At 40.4% G+C, this 18,337-nt stretch overlaps 1 protein-coding gene across 6 annotated transcripts in view; it reads right to left on the bottom strand.

Annotated features, from left to right (window-relative positions):
* The window catches only part of osbpl6 (oxysterol binding protein-like 6), a 115,987-nt gene that overhangs the window by 12,723 nt on the left and 84,927 nt on the right, over positions 1–18,337 (bottom strand). For 4 of the 6 annotated variants that reach the window (XM_060930049.1, XM_060930050.1, XM_060930051.1 and 1 more), the window contains 7 exons: positions 17,923–18,015; positions 12,097–12,265; positions 11,770–11,900; positions 9,801–9,908; positions 7,345–7,482; positions 5,007–5,094; positions 1,705–1,958 (listed from right to left, as the gene is read on the bottom strand). In XM_060930049.1, coding sequence (XP_060786032.1) covers positions 1,705–1,958; positions 5,007–5,094; positions 7,345–7,482; positions 9,801–9,908; positions 11,770–11,900; positions 12,097–12,265; positions 17,923–18,015 — 981 coding nt within the window. The remainder of the gene's footprint in view (positions 1–1,704; positions 1,959–5,006; positions 5,095–7,344; positions 7,483–9,800; positions 9,909–11,769; positions 11,901–12,096; positions 12,266–17,922; positions 18,016–18,337) is intronic. The other 2 variants (XM_060930054.1, XM_060930053.1) reach the window with 2 other exon arrangements.

Raw genomic sequence — 18,337 nt, 5'->3', positions numbered from 1 at the left:
ATTCTGAGATTATTAAACCTAGTTCTAGATTGCAACCAACTTATTCTAAGATGTCTTATCAAGTAAAAATATCTGTCCATGCAGCAAGATCATTTCACTAGTATTAAGTAATTTTCTCCTCAAATTCAGTTTTCATTTTTTTTGCAGTGTAGTGCTGACAAGCATGTATTAAGGAATGACTAAGAAAGGTTCAAGGAAAGAAAAACCCACTTAAGACATTAAATGAGCTCTAGCTCATGAGGAGATCTCTGAGGAGGCTCAAGAAGCTAGTGGAATTCTGACATGAATTTAAAGCCTTTAGTGAAATGCCACCAGGACACAGAACGTAACATGATTAAGAGTGTGTGAGGGCACCAGAAGCTGAAATGAGACTAAAATGAAGCTGAACAGCCTTATTGAGCCCTGAAGATATTTCAGAGAACATTTAGTCCCTGCGTACGCGCGCACACCTCTCATAGCACGAGTACGTTCCTCCATAGGTGACATTGTTCTAATGTTTAAATGGACGTGAGAAAGATTTCGGCTCTTCTCGTTTTAATCACATTGCTACAGCTTCCTAGTCCACTGTGCAGCTTTTCCTTGTCCTTATTTTATGCTAAGTTGAACAATTCTATACCATTTGTATTTGTGGGAAAGTTTGCTGTTGGACATGACCTATTCTAGCAACTTGTACACATTCAGGGTCATACACAGAGTTGACTTAAGCAAGTGTAATGAGGAGTCAATAACGAAACTGCACAAGTACTTAAGCACTACTCAAACAGTTATACACAGCGGAGAATGCTGAAAACAGAGTTACTCACAATTTTAAAACAGAACTTAAACCCGTTTCAGCTTAAGTGAGGAGCAGAAATAAATTGAGCTTAATGCTGCAAGAGAAATTTCTTACTATACAAAAAGGTACTCTATAAAATGCAGAAGCTACGGAAGCCGAGAGAGGCCCTTCATATAATCTTTTTTTATTCACCTTGTTATCCCGAGATAACGACATAATTAATTCAGGATCTCGAGAAAACAACACAACTAATTCGAGATCTCGAGAAAACAAAACCGTTATTCCGAGATGACGACATAATTCAGGATGTCGAGAAAACAACACAACTAATTCGAGATCTCGAGAAAACAAAACAATTATTCCGTGATCTCGAGAAAACAAGACAATTATTCCGTGATCTCGAGAAAACAAGACAATTATTCCGTGATCTCGAAAAAACAGCTGAGATTTCTAGCAGAGCTGCGCCCCCCAGTGGGTCAGACAATGAAGACTTAGAAATTAGCGGACATGTAACAGAGCAGAAATGGCTTTTTACGATGCCTTGAGAGAGAGGGGGGTCCCAGAGGAGACATTCTAATGACCAAAGTTGCGTCTATACAGAATGAGAAATAGCCCCAAAGTCAGCATATCACAAGTCTCTTGGCGCACCTGAATGAACCATTTCTCAGCTGTTTACTCGAGATCATGAAATAATTGTTTTGTTTTCTCGAGATCATGGAATAATTGTTTTGTTTTCTCAAGATCTCAAAATAACGGTTTTGTTTTCTCGAGATCTCGAATTAGTTGTGTTGTTTTCTCGAGATCCTGAATTAATTATGTCGTTATCTCGGGATAACAAGGTGAATAAAAAAAAAGGATTATATGAAGGGCCTCTCTCGGCTTCCGTAAGAAGCATTTTGAAACTGATAACACACTTTTAAAGGACTTACCATGCGTTCGTAGGGGTCATCAGTCTCAGCTGCTTTATCCAGCAGCTCCGTGTACTCCAGCTCCTCACACATGTGCTGCAGAGTGTTAAGAGGCTCATTCAGCTCCACAGGCATGGCTACCTTGGACAGGTCTTTCCCGATGTTGTTCCTCAGGATATTCCACAGGTTAATATTGGAAGAGTCGGGAGATGGAGCAGGCAGACATGTACGCCTCCCGTTTCGAAACACACCCCCAGCCACATCTCCGTTCGGCACTGTGAGGATGAGGTACAGGGAATACTGGGTATGAGACTAAACCCTGATTTACACCTAAGCATGCATTTTCAGTTTTCTGAACAAGATTGCGCAGCATTAACTTGCAGATGCAAACACATAAGGAATATCTTGTAATCAAAAGGTAACTAGATCAGCAAAGTGCCCACAGCACAACCTGCCCACAGCATATGACAGAATCAAGCTATACCAGCTTTCAAACATAGTGAATGACTCTGAGAAACATGACCCTTTCTATGGCAGAAGAAAAGCAAGTAAAATAAAATAATCCCTGGTCATACAAATCCAACTACTTCCAAGGAGAATGGATATAAATACCAGATGTTATCCGGACATTGCTATCCAGATTTATTCTATCCACATTCACTGGATATGAGCAATCATGTGCTCTGACTGGCTACTGTACTAGGATATCAGCTCATATACCGTGAGCAGAGAAAAACAAAATGGCAGAGCACATCAAGTCAGATATATCACTTTATCAAGTATTTAAAAGAAACAGAAATAGCTAAATAAAAGAATATAGGTCCCCCCCCCCAAATCTGCTGTTCCACACTCCAGCCCAGTTGGTGGCGGTAATGCACCTGTAAGGTGGTTTGCCAACCGCCAAAAAAAAAAAAAGAAAATGGTGGACCGTGTTACTGAACCAACAGAGGATGAAGAAAAAAAAAAAACTACTCGAAAACAAAACCCAACCACCCCCAAAAAACAAAACCAAGAGTCATCAGGAGATGACATATCCCCCTGGCCACCACATGAAACCCCACTCCAAATTTTCCCAAGTTCAAATGGTTGCCATGGAAATACAGAAAAAATAAAAATCACAGAAATCCCTAAATGTCAAACGACAACTCCTCTAGTCACTTAACATAACTGTCAGGTTTCGTGAAAAAATTTCGAATAGTTTTTGAGTTATGCTCCGGAAACTAAAATGTTTACAGATTGACAGACAGACGGATGGACAGAGCGATAGCTATATGCCCCCACATTATATGCCGGGGGGATAAAAAGCAACAAAATATGGAATAAAAGTATTTGATGGTAAGAACACATCTTTTTTTTTATTTTCCAAGAATTGTTATTATAGGGTTTTTCAGAAATTGCTACTGTCATTTCACCGGTTTGTTTACATTCTAAGCGGAAATGATCTGGTCGGATGTTTTGTATAAAGTTTTTATTTATCGAATTTGCAAAAAATAAAAATGCTCTGTTTCTCAAAATCCAGTGAATGTGGATAGAATAAAACGGTTATTCCACTCAATCTTGTTGTACATGGCTTATAGCCGCATATACGACTCAATTTCGTGGAATAACTGTTAAATAGAGCACATGTTTTCGTAAGATGTAAAATGGGTCTATGATTTAATGCACAGCTAGTGAATATATTACAAATACCACAAATGTCAAATAAAAATCTACACAGTAGGATGATAGGAGAACCTTTATTGTTTTATTTAATTTTTCTCAGCCGGATGGCTGCCATGCTGCCCCAACAGCAGGGATAGAATTATCAGTAGGTTTGTTTTCTTTTCTAACAGAGCGATTACTGGAGGTAATGAATGATACAGGAAGAGAGATGGCTTAACACTTCAGAGCCATGGGTTTTCAACTTTCCCCCCTTCAGGCTCTGATCTTTCTCAGCCAAATAGAGGGTTGATATTGCACAGCACTATTAGCCTGGGCCCGCCCATCCTAAGTGTGACGCAACACGGGGGGCTGTTGCGAACTTAGTCTGGCAAGGCAAGCTATCTCCAGCTCTTCCAAGCTCCCGAAAAATCGGGAGCCAATCAACTTTGAGCATCTCCAACGGCCCTGGGTAGAGGCGTGTTCAAGGCAGTGACGTAGTAGAACTGCGACCGGAAGCCATAGATTGTTTACAGAATCTATGCCGGAAGCGCTTCATTCACTAGAAACATTACGAACATGGAGCAGCGGCAAGCCTTTGACACAGCGGCAGATGCTGTATTGAAAGCATTCAACGGGAAGTTCTCATTGAAAACGGAGCAAAGAGCAGCCCTGGAGGTATTTATTGAAAGGAAGGACGTTTTCGCCTTGCTCCCGACCGGCTTCTCCTTCTTCTTCCTGTTACTCAAGCAGTTTCCGTCGCGTCACATACGTCAGAGGAAAGAGTGATGTGATTGGTTTAAGCTTCGTCACAGCCTTTTCTGGCTTCGACCAGTAGCAAACTGAGGCATTTCAGGGAGGCGGGTCAACCACGTGCTTTGGGAAATGGTTGGGCTTAATATCTATGCCAGACCAATGCTCACAGAGCTTTGAAGTTGCGTTAGCCAGACTACAGCACTATAGCCCAAGAGAGGATTCATAATTTCTCCATGAGAATATAAAACACTATCTTCCAGAGAGACAGAGATTATGATGTCATGCTTGAGGAACAGTAGAAGTGAAGCATACACCATATACTATTATATTATGATGTCAGTTTCCCCATCATTTTTAACCAAGTCAAATTTCCACAGTATAAAGAAAAATCCATAATATGCCTCCAGCAAAACACATTTTAATTAAAAATTAAAAATTTAAGCGAGTAGAGAGGAGGGGAAACCCTACTTTTGTGACTGGATGGTCTCTACACTAGCCTAATAACAGGTACACAATTAGATTTGAACTGTGAAGTGATAAATAATTCATCAGTGAGGCTGTATTTCTAGACTGAATTAGCATTATAAAATAGCAACACAGCTCACAGCCAATATCACAACACACCAAGCTAGAGCAAAAATCCACCTTTTGGTGAAGTAGCTTCATCTCACACTGAAAAATGAGAAAAATCCAACCTTTATTTGAAATATATTTATTCAGAGGCAAATAAATCCCTCATCAACGCCAAGATTGGTGTAATCTTTACAAGGGGTGCCAATAATTTTGGAATATACACACGTGCTAGAAGGCAGCACAAAAGATTGCCCTTAGATCACATTAGCTACTTTCTCTAATGGACATCAGTGCTTTGGTCAAGGATAAGAGACACAGAGGGGAAAAAAGACGCAGACAAGACGGGTAGAGCTTACTTTGTCGGGAAACGTTATCCGTCACGCTGGCATTGTCCTCTGAAATGTTATCACTCACATCACTGACGTAAGATTCATCATCAGAGCCCTGAGGGAAGGGAAAGAGAGAAGGAGAGGGGAGGAGGACAGGCTCAAGTTATTCAGTTACCATTTTGAACTTACTACTGCAAACTGACTCATTCTGTCTCCAATGCTGACTAATTGAGCTTTTGCAGTGTTTCTCTCTCTCTCTCTCTCTCTCTGTATGTGTGTGTGTTTATATACTACCGAGGACCAAATGTCCTCACAAGAACAGTAAAATCTGACAATTTTCACCTTGCGGGAACATTTGGATGGTCCCCACAAGGAAATTGCTGTTGTGTTTTTTAAACAAAAATAAATAAATAAATAAATAAATAAATAGAGCCAAAAAGTTTCCTTTTCATTACTGAGGTTAGGTTTAGGTGCAGGCATAGTATTAATTAACTGCAATAATAATTATATCAACTAGTGCTGTCAAAAATGTCGCGTTATTAACGCGTTAACTTGACTCAATTTTAACGGCGATAATTTTTTTATTGCGAGATTAATGCTCTGTGACATGATGCCACGCCCCGCACAGCCAGAGTCCTCTGCCCTCCCCCGAAGAGCCACGGTGCTCGACTTAGGTTTCGTTTTCCCATCGGCGGCTCCAGCCCCACTTTGCAGTGGCTGTGACAAGCCGTGTTATGCTCTGCAATAAAAAAAAAAAAAAAAAAAAAACATTGGTACAACCAGTGTTCGAACTATGCCGATATTTTCGGGGGGGTCCCTTATTTTCCCTTGGGGTGCTTGTGCTTGTCTCAGAGCGCGGCTCTCCATCGCGCGCTCACTTCGGATATGCAAATGCTTCCCGTTACACACGATTGCTATGTCAATAAACATAATTTTGCCAATATTTTAGAGACCCCCCAACATTTCCCAAATCATGTTTTCAAGGGATCTCATGTCTGTTTCAGGGGATCTCGGATCCCCCGTGTACCCCCGTAGTTCGAACGGTGAGCAAGCCCATTCACTTTTTTATGCTGATAAGAGAATTACAATGGTTTTTCATGTGACAAAAATGTGCGATTAAATTGCGATTAATCGCGAGTTAACTATGATAGTCGCGACATTAATCGCAATTAAATATTTTAATCGCTTGACAGCACTAATATCAACGGAAGGTCCTCACAAGGATAGTGAGACAAATGTGTGTGTGTGTGTGTGTGTGTGTGTGTGAGAGAGAGAGAGAGAGAGATGCAGTAGAGTGGTGTGTCATGCTCTTTAAGTACTTTGGCTCTATTGATTAGGTTACTGTCAGGAGCTTACAAATGTTGGACGGAGTAGTACTGCAGAGTGACCGTAAAACAGGCCTGATCTCTCTCTCTCTCTCTCTCTCTCTCTCTCTCACACACACACACACACGTTGGTTTTACTATCTTTGTGAGGACTTTCCAGTTAACACAATTACCATAGTTAATTAATGCTTTATGTCTATATTTGAACTTAACCTTCAGCTTATTTTCTCATTAACAAAAAATTATATATTTTGACTATTTTAGCTTCCCCCCCCCAAAAAAGGGTGAATTTATTTCATGAGGTAACTAGGTAATTTGACATTAATTTGTCCTCATAAGTGGCTAATTGGCTGTACACAGAGTCTGTGTACAGAGTCTGATGTGTCACAGACACATCACAAAGTCTTAAATCATCATTTTTGCAGCTGCTAAACAATTTTCCATAAGTTTCTGATTTTACTACACATTCATGGACACCTACTTGGTAACAGTTTAAGTAAGGAACCACAGCATATACAGTACGTTATGTTACATTTTACAGTCTAATAAGCCATCCTCTCACCTTGTCCAACGTGTCATCTCACCTCATTCATCCATCCTCCCACCCTTACCATACCCAACTCATCCTCTAATCTTTACTGTAAAAAACGTTCTCCTCATCCAACTCATTCTCAAGTTATTCAACCCAATCTACTGTGCTCATGGAACCCATCTTGTCTCAACCAACCCAAACAATTTTCCCATCTTAACCACTCCATTATCTAATGCATCTTCTGTTAATCATCTAGCCAATCCATCTGATACAACTCTTCAAAACCAACGTCCATTTTATCCAACCCATTTATCACCCCAATTAATGCATTCTCACTTCACAGAACCCATCCTCTCATCCCACCTATCCTTTTACCTCACCCCATCCATAACCGTACCTCTTCTCAAACCCAACCTCTTGTTTAATCCAACTCATTCTCTGTCTTCAATCATGTCCTCTCACCTCCTCCAACTCATCAGTTCACATACTTCAACCCATCCCCTCTTACCTCATTCTCAGACGAGCTGGCTGAAAGCAGCACTTCCTGAGCGTCAAAGAACTCAGAGACGGATTCTGACATGGAGAGTCTGCTCTCATTGGAGGCCTGCTGAGTGAGAGGGATCCCAACATGGAGCTGTTCACTTGCCTATTAGACACAAATTCACACGACACATACACATTCACACAGGGTCCCATGATCTTTAGCTTGAAGATTTGTGGAAGTGGTATAAAATTAGAACTAACTAAATTTCCAATCAGAAGTGAAATATAAGAATCATACAAAGTAAAAATGAGTTAACAGATGATTTAATCTGGAGTACAACAAGAGTGCTCTGAGAGCACAATATGCCCCGCTGGCAACTATGCCATAACTCTGATAAAATGCGAGTGAATTGAACGAAATTGCAATATGCGCATTACCGACATATAATAAAGCAGCCTGTAAAGTTTCATGAAATTCCTCCAAAAATTGTGAGAGGAGTTGATTTCAGAAGTGAATACCCTTCCTGGGACAGACGGATGGATGGACAGACATCGCCACGACATAATCCCCGTTCAGGCCTTTCAGCCAGCGGGGGATAATAAAAATTGTGGGGGAAGTTGATTTCAGAAAGCAAGCACACCTTGATGAAATTGCCAAAGTACAAATTTGTTAATAATCAAGGGCATAACTGGTAAAATTTCACCAAATTAAATGAAATTTCAATGTGCATATAACGGTCATATAACAAAGCCTTTTACCAAGTTTGGTGAAATTCCTCCACAAATAGACCCCTTCGCAGCAAACGTCATTCATACGCAAGAGGAAATTGCACGCGCAGCCTGGACTCAAAAAAGACTCAGCGATGCCTAGTTGTTGTGTTGTCGGGTGTCAGAATCGTAGCAGTGATGGGGTTAAAATGTACAGAATTCCAGCAAGATCTCACCCATTCCAAAAAAAAAAAAAAAATCGCCAACGTCTATGACTACAAGCCATCAAACGTGTAGACTGGGATGAAAGCACTATCAAAAATGCGCGGGTTTGCAGCGCCCACTTCATCACAGGTAAGATCAGGCTATTTATTAAATCTTTTTTTATTCTTTCTAGTCTTCGTTTATTGATGTAGCAAAATACTTTGGTAACGTTTGTCTGATTAGCTGGGTCATAGTTACACAATGTAATGAATATTGTTAGCATGTTAACTTAGCTTTGCATGCAATTTTGTTTGTAGGAGAGGTCTCGCTTGACTCAAGCAGTCCAGATTTTGTGCCTTCATTATTTGTGTATGCCGAAAATCACAATTTTAAAGCAAGGATGGAAAGGTAAAATTGTGTGCCCTCACTCTAAATGCCAACTTACGTTGACTGCTCTAACCTAGCTCCCGCCCCGTTCAGTTTCATTTCTGCTCTCTGCCTCTCGCTTTTTACGCAGCTCTGATTTCTCTTAGCTGCACTCTTTACACTATCATTCCTTTCATGCCATTACCTCCTGCAAATTGCTGTTTAGTGTTGGTATTTGCTGTTGTAGCTAAAGCCACATTGCCGTCACATCACTGGCATAATTTGATTAAAACAAAATGAATATGAATGTCCCATTGTTAATCAAGTTGTACATGCCCGCACATAACAATCATATGCGTCTAAAGACTTGTAGGCACGAAGTTTTTCGTGGGTGTACACTGAAGTCTTGTCAATAAGGTACGAGTATATATCTGGCCATTATATACCAGGGAACTTACTAACATCGTCCGTCCACTCTTTAATTAAATACGGATCCGGTAGGCCATGTCCACTTGTTAGAGTTAACTTATTTATGTAGCATTCTCGATCTTGTAACGACAATTGTTTTGCATAATCTGACAGCTCATAATGCCGGTCTATGGGCAGCGCCATTGTTTCTGAGTCAAGGCTGCGTGCGCATCCTGGCAACGGTCGGTTTGTTTACAAATATGCGAAGGGGTCTATTGTGAGAGGAGTTAATTTCAGAAGAACGTACACCCTCATGAAATTGTCAAACTACAAGTTATTTAATCAAGGGTCAAAACTCTGGTAAAAATTTCACAAATAAAATGAAATCGCAATATGCGTATTACAGTCATATAACAAGGCCTTTTGCCAAGCTTCGAGAAATTCATCCAAAAATTGTGAGAGGAGTTGATTTCAGAAGGAAAACACACTCATGAAATTGTCAAAGTATAATTTTGTTAATCAAGGGCTGTAACTCTGGTAAAATTTTTCCCAGGTGAACGAAATTACAATATGCATAGTACCGACATAACAAATAATCCTGCCAAGTTTCGTGAAATTCCTCCAAAAATTGTGAGAGGAGTTGATTTCAGAAGGCGAGCACCCTTCCCGGGATGGACATCGCCACGACATAATCCCCCTTCGGGCCTTACGGCCAGCGGGGGATAATTAAGGTTCAGGCTAATGTTCAGTGAACTGAAGTTTATGGTGATGGAGATGACCGCAGGGTGTCTGTACCTCATCGGGACTGCTGATGATGTTAACACTGACCACCTGCTCAGACAGAACAGACTCTGAGTGGATACGATTCAGTCGAGTCTTCAGCTCTGTGTTCTGGGATAGGGCCTAAACAATATCATAGAGTAAACCAAACACAAATCAAAATTATTCTGTGAAAGATGATCCACAGGCTTAAACAAAAGACATCTGGATGGTTATACAGTTGCAATGTTTTGATGCATCTGCAGCTGTTCTCAGCCTTTTCTCTTTCTCTTATATATGAGGGTTCTGACTAGACCAAAATATCAGTATAGTGGCACCAGTCATAATAACCGGGGGTTTGGGGGCCGCCTTAGGCCCCCAAAAGCTCATGAGTTCTACATGCTCGGAGATGCATTCTAGTGCATTTCCTGGCACTTGTGGGCCTTCCCTGAAAGTCACTCTTTTTTGGTAATAATGAGATTTTTTTTTTTGGACAAAAGTTGGTGTGATTATTTTTGATTGAAGACTTATTATAATTAATATTCAACTATATTGGTGACATTTATGGAATAAGAATAAGACAACCAGTTGATGTTCACCAAGTGTCAACTTTATTTTCAGCTTCAGCCATTCAATTACAGTACATGACTATTCAGCTCTAACTCATATCTATGCGGTGGTTTATCATTGACACCTAATAATCAGCAGCTCCATTACATGCATGGCGCATAAGCGCCTTTTAACACAGATGGCACTTTACCATGAACACAGTATAAGGAAGGAGATAAACTGGACTAGCATGATCCATGACCATCTCCACACGGCACTACTAGGGCAGCTATGCACTGGGCGCTTATACAGACGGGAAGTGGAGTCTGTTCGAATGTAGAACATTTCGCATGGCGGCGCACCGTCACTGCCGCATGGGGATAACAAGAGAAGATTAAACAAATGACCACATTTTCAAGATTGACAAGTCTTTTTATTAGTGCAGTGGCAACTTTTACAGGCGTGTCGGCAATATTGTGGGCATTGAGGAAACACTGCGTAGCGGCCCGATATGCTGAAAAGGCGTAGTTAGAACCCTGAGATTTTATTTACAGTATATTTTATATATATATATATATATATATATATATATATATATATATATATATATATATATAAAAATAAAAAAAAATCATGTTCTACTAGAATCCATATCAGTTCAACAGCTGCTGAAATCAATCTACAACAAACTTCAAACAAATTGCAATATAATTTTAGCTCCTAGCTGTCTCAAACGCAAAAAATCAAGTAAATATTGAATCTAAAAAATATTATGTGGGTCACTTGTTTGGAAATTTCATACTGTGTGTTGCCCTGCTTAGATAAAATGAGAATACAAAGACAGAATCCCAAATGAGTTTTATTCCATTCAAATAAGTCCAAGAAAGCTTAATAAAGATAAATAAAATTTTTGGAGAACAGGATCCCCATAACTCTTAAAACGATTTATTAACGTGTTATCAGACCAAAGTAATTACAAAGGAAATCCATGTGAGGTTAATTTTATTTTATATAAACCTCACTTTCAGTCTCATTGACTGCGAGTTGGCCTAGTGGTTAGCGTGCCTGCCTCTCGACTTGGAGATCACAAGTTCTACTTGCGGTCGGGTCATACCAAAGACCATCATAAAAATGGTACCTACTACCGTCTGGCAAGGCACACTGCAATACAGATGCGAGTGGGGAAGTCAAACTCTCGCGGTTACCAGAGGACTGGCCCCCCACGGCAACCCTAGCTGTACAGGCGAGAGGCAGAGGGCTATCGAAACGGAGACCGGCGCCGCACCCATATGCCTTAAAGAGTTGGTTAGTACTGGGACAGGAGACTGCCTGGGAAGACCAGATTCTGGTGTGGAAGGGACTTTGACTTGACTCCAGTCTCATTAACCCATTTTGTGGTGCATAGCTGCATTACAGACAATATTCATGTAAGTAATATGAGGAAATCAGTACTGACCTGTGACAGAGAGTGCCTTAGGGTCATGATCTGAACTGATTGGCTCGACAGCTCCTGCTCTGACAGCACCTGCTTGATCTTCTCCTTCTCAATGGCAACAGTGTTGAAAGCAGACTTCAGCAGTGAGTGCACTGCAGCACCCAAAAACAGTCAGTCATTTATTTACAAAAGCAATACTCCGTTTCATAATTTGTGTCATGTTCATAAAGTGATTCGACACTTTCTGAAAGATATATCCTAATCGTGAAAAAAATATTGTTTCTGTAACGCTAAATGAGAGCTCACAATTGTGTACTATGAATGTTTGGGAATTTCAGTGAACGCTACCTTTCTGAGCAATGATGCAGAAGTCCTCTTGCAGTTTGATGTAATTACTGGCACACTCGATGCCATCAGTCAGACGTGTGACTGGGGTTTGGTAATCAACTAACTCTGCACATAGATTTGGGTTAGAGGCATGAAGACGCATTGGTGACATACTTGTGCTCAGAGGTACCTGCAAAACACAAAACCGCACACATAAGGAGAAAGCAAGGCATGCATTCTTTCCCGGATACAAGGGAATAGAAAAATCCCAGAATCATGTAAGACAACGTTTTTATTCTGAATCAGAGGCAGAAAACCTCCAATCCATGAGCTTGTCACGTATTTGGGCTTTTTCTACAGCCGTAATGAACACAGTACAGGTTAAGAGTCTTACACACTGAGGCAGACGCCTCACTCCAATACATCTAGACTTGAGTAAAATTCACACAGGCCGCATTATGAATCATACGCTATAGTCTAAATAAGACAAAACTGTATCTGGTTTGACTACAGTGTAAAATTGAAGTAAATAATGTAATTCAGTTTAAGTGGGACCTTGCTTTTTTCTTTTGGAGAAACCTAGAACAGAGGTCATGAACTGGTGGACTGCAGTCGAGATAAAGACCCAGCAAAATAATTCAGTAAACCAAAATAAGTGCTTGTAAAAATACTGTCGCAGAACTAATCAATGTGAAAAAAATCTCTTTAGTTCAGCAACTCTACTTTTCTAAGCACAAACCATTGTGACATCTGTAGATGATCCTCTGTTTAGCAGATCCGAAGATTGATCAAATTACATGCATTTAAAGCTAGACTCCCTTTCAGATTTTTCAAGTTTAAGTCATAAAAATAATTTTCCCTGAAACCCAATTATTTTTGTTTAATGGCCCAAAGGCTACTGAATTCGAATCACAGACTTCCAATTTTATTAATTTTTTTTTAAATAGAACAATTATTGAATTTAGGGCCACATGGCCCAAAATTCTCTGTTATTTTTTTTCCCTGCTTCACCATGACCCAATTCAAGATACTACATCATGCATCACGTGGTGGGCTTTCTCCATTCGTGCAAGGCATTGTGGGATACAAATTTGAAACAGGAGAAGAAAACGGAAGACGCAAATGTGCAAATGAAACATGAAAGACCGACTACAGTAACAGAAAGCGAGAAGAAAAGACGTTATGTTACGAAGGAAAGGAAACGCAGGACCAAACTAATAAATATCAGCTGTCAGCGAGCACCTTGGTGTGATCAGCCGTTCGTTTAGCGACAGAATGATGTAACTGTCAGTGCACGGTCAAGGTAAACCTGTAGATGGCAGTAATGCAACACTGTGGATGCCAGCTGCTGTAAAACCCAAAAGAAGAAGAAAGTAAACCTGCACATGCACACACGGACTTCCTCTGTCTGCTTGACTGCGCAAACGAGCAATTTCATGCACATTATTTGCTAGGGAATCTCCTCAAATTAAATAATTTCCCAACCACAGAATGGCCTGATATTTTGTGAGATATTATAGAAATAAACATATCACAATGACCAAATTTCAAAGGGAACTAAATTGCACCAATTTTATGAAATCGAAAGGCCGTCTTGCTTTAAGTCAATTATAGCTGAAAGCAGCTCAGTGGCCCAGACACAAGTTACAGGGCTAGAGACGTTAACTCAGAAGTGGAAGTTTTCACAGATCTTCATAGATTTTTCATTTTATTTACCTTCACTTATCTGATTAGCAAATTTACAACATGGAGTGCTTAAAAAAAGTTGACAAGAAAAATGAAGATGAATGTGCAAAGAAGTATGCATTTATTCTCCCCACATCAAAATCTCATCTGCATAGAATCTGCGGTGCTAATCAAAAATGTCCCCATGACACTATTAAAAAGGTACTGCACACTTCAAGACGTAAGTAACGATATATCATACGACAGTGAACCATGATACAACTTTATGACGATTCAACTCGATGAAAGAAAAAAATGAATCGTGATTATTATCAGGATTAAAATTAATATCTTAGTTTTTGCTAGCTGTAATTGCATTGTTTAGACAGCAGAGGGATGTAGAATAGTGGGAACACACATGACTTCACTATAGAGATCTTGCATGTGACGTCACAGCCGATCCAGATTGTGACAGACGCCATCGTGTCGGTCAAACGCCATATTCCGCCTTCTACTTCTGGTTCTACTTCTGCTTTTACTTCTACCTTTTCTTCTGGAAAACCCTACTATATACAATTCTACTACAACGGCTGCGGCTACAAGCTCTCCCTACCTGTGCACGTTTTTTATGTTTTTTGTGTGTATTTTTGCGTGTTGTTCGTCTGTACCGGACTTCAATATCCACTACAACCGTATGGACTTACTGGACATTGGTTTCCAGCAGAAAATGACGGTTTGTAGCAATTTCCATCGCATGCACAACATTCCGGACGAGGAAAAAAAAAAAAACATTCCGGACGAGACCAGATTGCGAGACCAGCGGGGTCTCCGTGGATTGTTATCGGAAGCAAAGCGAAGGAGGCAGCGCCGGGAGCCGAAGCAAAAGCGAGGCTACAGGCAGAGCCGGCCTGTTGACTAAGCTCAGAAAACAGCTACTCAAACCTCCACTGCCAAGCCTCTACCTCTCCAACGCCAGATCCATGTAAACAACATGGACGATTTGGAATTACCTTATTCTATAATCGGCTGGTCAGTGCTATACTCAATACTTAAGTGACTTACCCATCCAGTGAGGATCATTTTCTTGCTTACAAGATGCCACATCTGAGTCGCTGACAAATCCTGAATTTCTGTAAAGAAAACTGTCCAGAGATTTATAAGCACGCAGTGCTTCACCACTGAACAGCGAGGGAAAGTTGATGAGGTAATTATACACGTCCGGGTATTCCGCTGGCAGTTCAAAATCCGGTCGTGAAAACTCCGTCCGGAAAGCCATAAGGGTCACAAATCTGTAGATCGTTTATTTTAGACATATATCTAGTTATCTGTTCATTAGAAAAATGAGCCGTGTAGTCTGTCGGTTGAAATTGATCCATTCTGTACACGAGTGCAGCAGTATTCAGCTGTGTTTTTGACCGACACGATGGCGGTTGTGTACTTTCCGGTCACGTGACTGCAAGATCTCTATAGGCAGGAGGAACACATCTTTGTTTTCGTAGCATTGCACGAAAAGCAGATCTAAAATGGGAAAGAGCTGTTGTGCAACTGACTGTACAAATAGATTTAACAAGAATTCAGAGCTCTCTTTTTCAGACTGCTGAAAACTGAAGAAAAGAGAAGAAAATGGAGGTAGTACAAATGTTCATAAAGTTTATTAAGAAAAGGTCTATTTGTTATTAACTTTTTAAATTGTTAATAAAAGGAATATTTTAATAGGGTGGTGTAGTGGTTAGCACTGTTGCCTCAGCAAGAAGGTCCGGCTTCGAGTCCCGTGGCCGACGAGGGCCTTTCTGTGCGGAGTTTGCATGTTCTCCCCGTGTCCGCGTGGGTTTCCTCCGGGTGCTCCGGTTTCCCCCACAGTCCAAAGACATGCAGGTTAGGTTAATTGGTGGCTCTAAATTTACCATAGGTGTGAATATGAGTGTGAATGGTTGTGTCTCTCTATGTGTCAGCCCTGTGATGACCTGGCGACTTGTCCAGGGTGTACCCCGCCTCTCGCCCATAGTCAGCTGGGATAGGCTCCAGCTTGCCTGCGACCCTGTAGGACAGGATAAAGCGGCTAGAGATAATGAGATGAGATGTTACTCCAACTTTTACAAAATTTTTTTTCTGAAAAATATTGTGGGAAAATTGAATCGTGAACCCAATATCATGAACTTAAATATGTTTAAGCCGTAAACTAAATGATATGACTGTACTGTGATTGCGTTTTATGAGTTGAAAATGGCTCAAAATGCCATCTACTGGTTAAAATCATGCTGAACCTTGCAAGGCCGATGCTGAAGTGGAGTCAACTGTTTGTGACTTTTCTGTCTTGAAATTTCTAAAAAACAAAACAAACAAAAAACCCCAAAATGTTAACACCATCTAATAAAAGGTGGGCAGCCCACCTCCATCAGCCCCCGTCCTTGAGTGAAAGCGTAAAACTGTGTTCATTTTCAAATACATGATCGAGACTCAGTAGTCACAGGAGTTTACGCCATTTCCCCATACCGGCCCCCCTCCTCAATGCCCCTGCCTTAGAACAATAACCATCTCCCATTTAGTGCTGCTGACCATTTAATCAAAATGGGGAAAAGTAGTACACCAGAACTTGTGATGTATTTGAGAAAAGAACCTCAGGAGGAACAGTATTGGATTTTGGTAGATCTGAATGCAACTTGAAGAGATAAATATGGATAAATATTGACCTCATTAGCATTTGAAAAGAATATGAACCCTATACAGTACTGTATAAGTAAGTAAACAGATGTGCATCAGAGTGAGTCTTGTATCGTCAGAGCTGGACCATCCCACCTACATCCATGATCAAACCGAACACCTGAGTAACTAATAATATAGTAACTAAAACTCTTTTATAGACTAACTTTTAAAGTATTATTCAGCATTGTTATTGTTGCCATTTGGCAATTCCACCAGTTCTTGACTGGAACTTTTAAGACAGGGTCGTGTTACAGTCTCACAGCTCCAGGGTCTGAAATTCAATCCTGAGCTTGGGTTACTGTTTGTGTAGAGTTTTAGGGTCCAGTTTACCCCTGACTAGGATAAAGTGCTTATTGAAATTTAATAGAAGCCATGGCCTAAAAGTTAAAGAAGCAGCTTTGGGGCCAAAAGGTTGCCGGTTCAAGTCCCTGGACCAGCAGGAATGGCTGAGCAAGGCACCGAACCCCTAAGTGCTCCCTAGGCTGCTCTAGGTAGATTGTACATCACGCTGGATAAGAGCGTCTGCTAAATGCCATGAACGTAATGAATGAATACATTTTTAAGATCACTCATAATTCCTATTGTTTTTAATTAGAAAGATACATTAGATTGTATATCGTGAAACAGGCTACATATTGACGTATTTTGCATTACCTAGACCAACAGAAAAATCTCAGATAGTATTACTCTGGCAGCAGTGATGTGTGGGAATCCACTTTGTTAAAATAACATGAACATGATAGTCATCATGTCACATACATGAGTCATGAGTCCACTGCAGCAGTCCAGCAATGAATCTGCCCTTTTTCATCTCAGTGTGGAGTGAAAACAGTTCAGAAGGTTTTCGGTAGACGCACTGACTAAGAAGGCAAAACCATTTCATGATTACTCCATGTTGATCCTCGCTCTACTCGAGTGTGGGTGAGAGAATGAGAGTGGGCATGTTCCAGTAGAAGGTGACTAAAATGTCTTTCTTTACCACACCCATTAAAGCAGTAATGACGGTTATCACCTATTGTGAAGCCGTTATTACAATTGGAAGTGACTCAACTTTTAGGACTGCAGTTGTCATGAACAGTTTTTTTCCATCAGTGAAGAGTTTATAACATCAACGAAACTGACTTTATGTTAAAACTGTTAATGTTATAGTCATGTTGTCTGTTGTTGCCCAAATGAGGATGGGTTCCCTTTTGAGTCTGGTTCCTCTCGAGGTTTCTTCCTCGTGTCGTCTGAGGGAGTTTTTCCTTGCCACCGTCGCCACAGGCTTGCTCATTGGGGATAGATTAGGGATAAAATTAGCTCATGTTTTAAGTCGTTCAAATTCTGTAAAGCTGCTCTGCGACAATGTCTATTGTTAAAAGCGCTACACAAATAAACTTGACTTGACTCAAGGTGAAAAAAAGCTAAATAGTTTTCAAAAGAAAACAACACAGCAAACCAAGTAATTAATTGGGAATTAGAGCAAGAGAGACAATGTACCTGCAGGTGCACTTTTGTATCTTTGCTGACACTTTTTGTTCTCCATCTTCTGCTGACTCGCTTGTCTTTCTTTGATAAATCTACACAATTACTCTAAGTTACACACACAGGCATACAACCATGCATGCGCACACACAAACACACAGATGGGAGTGAGTTAATAGCACATAAATGTAGCATCTTAAGAACTAAGAAGCAAATGAGATTTTTATTAGACATAACAGCTGTTACATCTAATAACTGATATAATGGCACGCAAATGACAAAATAAAATGTATATTTTATGTACAAGTCCAGATTAAGGTTTTCAGTAGAATGAAACTGTATGGCTCAGGCTGTAAAATGATACTCTACTGTGTTGCAGATGAAAGTTATGAAATGATATATTTAAAAAAAAATTCTGCAGTGCTGTTTA

Source organism: Neoarius graeffei, chromosome 9 (genome assembly GCF_027579695.1).
Source record: "Neoarius graeffei isolate fNeoGra1 chromosome 9, fNeoGra1.pri, whole genome shotgun sequence".
NCBI classification, from domain to species: domain Eukaryota; kingdom Metazoa; phylum Chordata; class Actinopteri; order Siluriformes; family Ariidae; genus Neoarius; species Neoarius graeffei.
The sequence above is the reverse complement of the archived record's forward strand: the minus strand, read 5'-3'. Positions and strand labels throughout refer to the sequence as shown.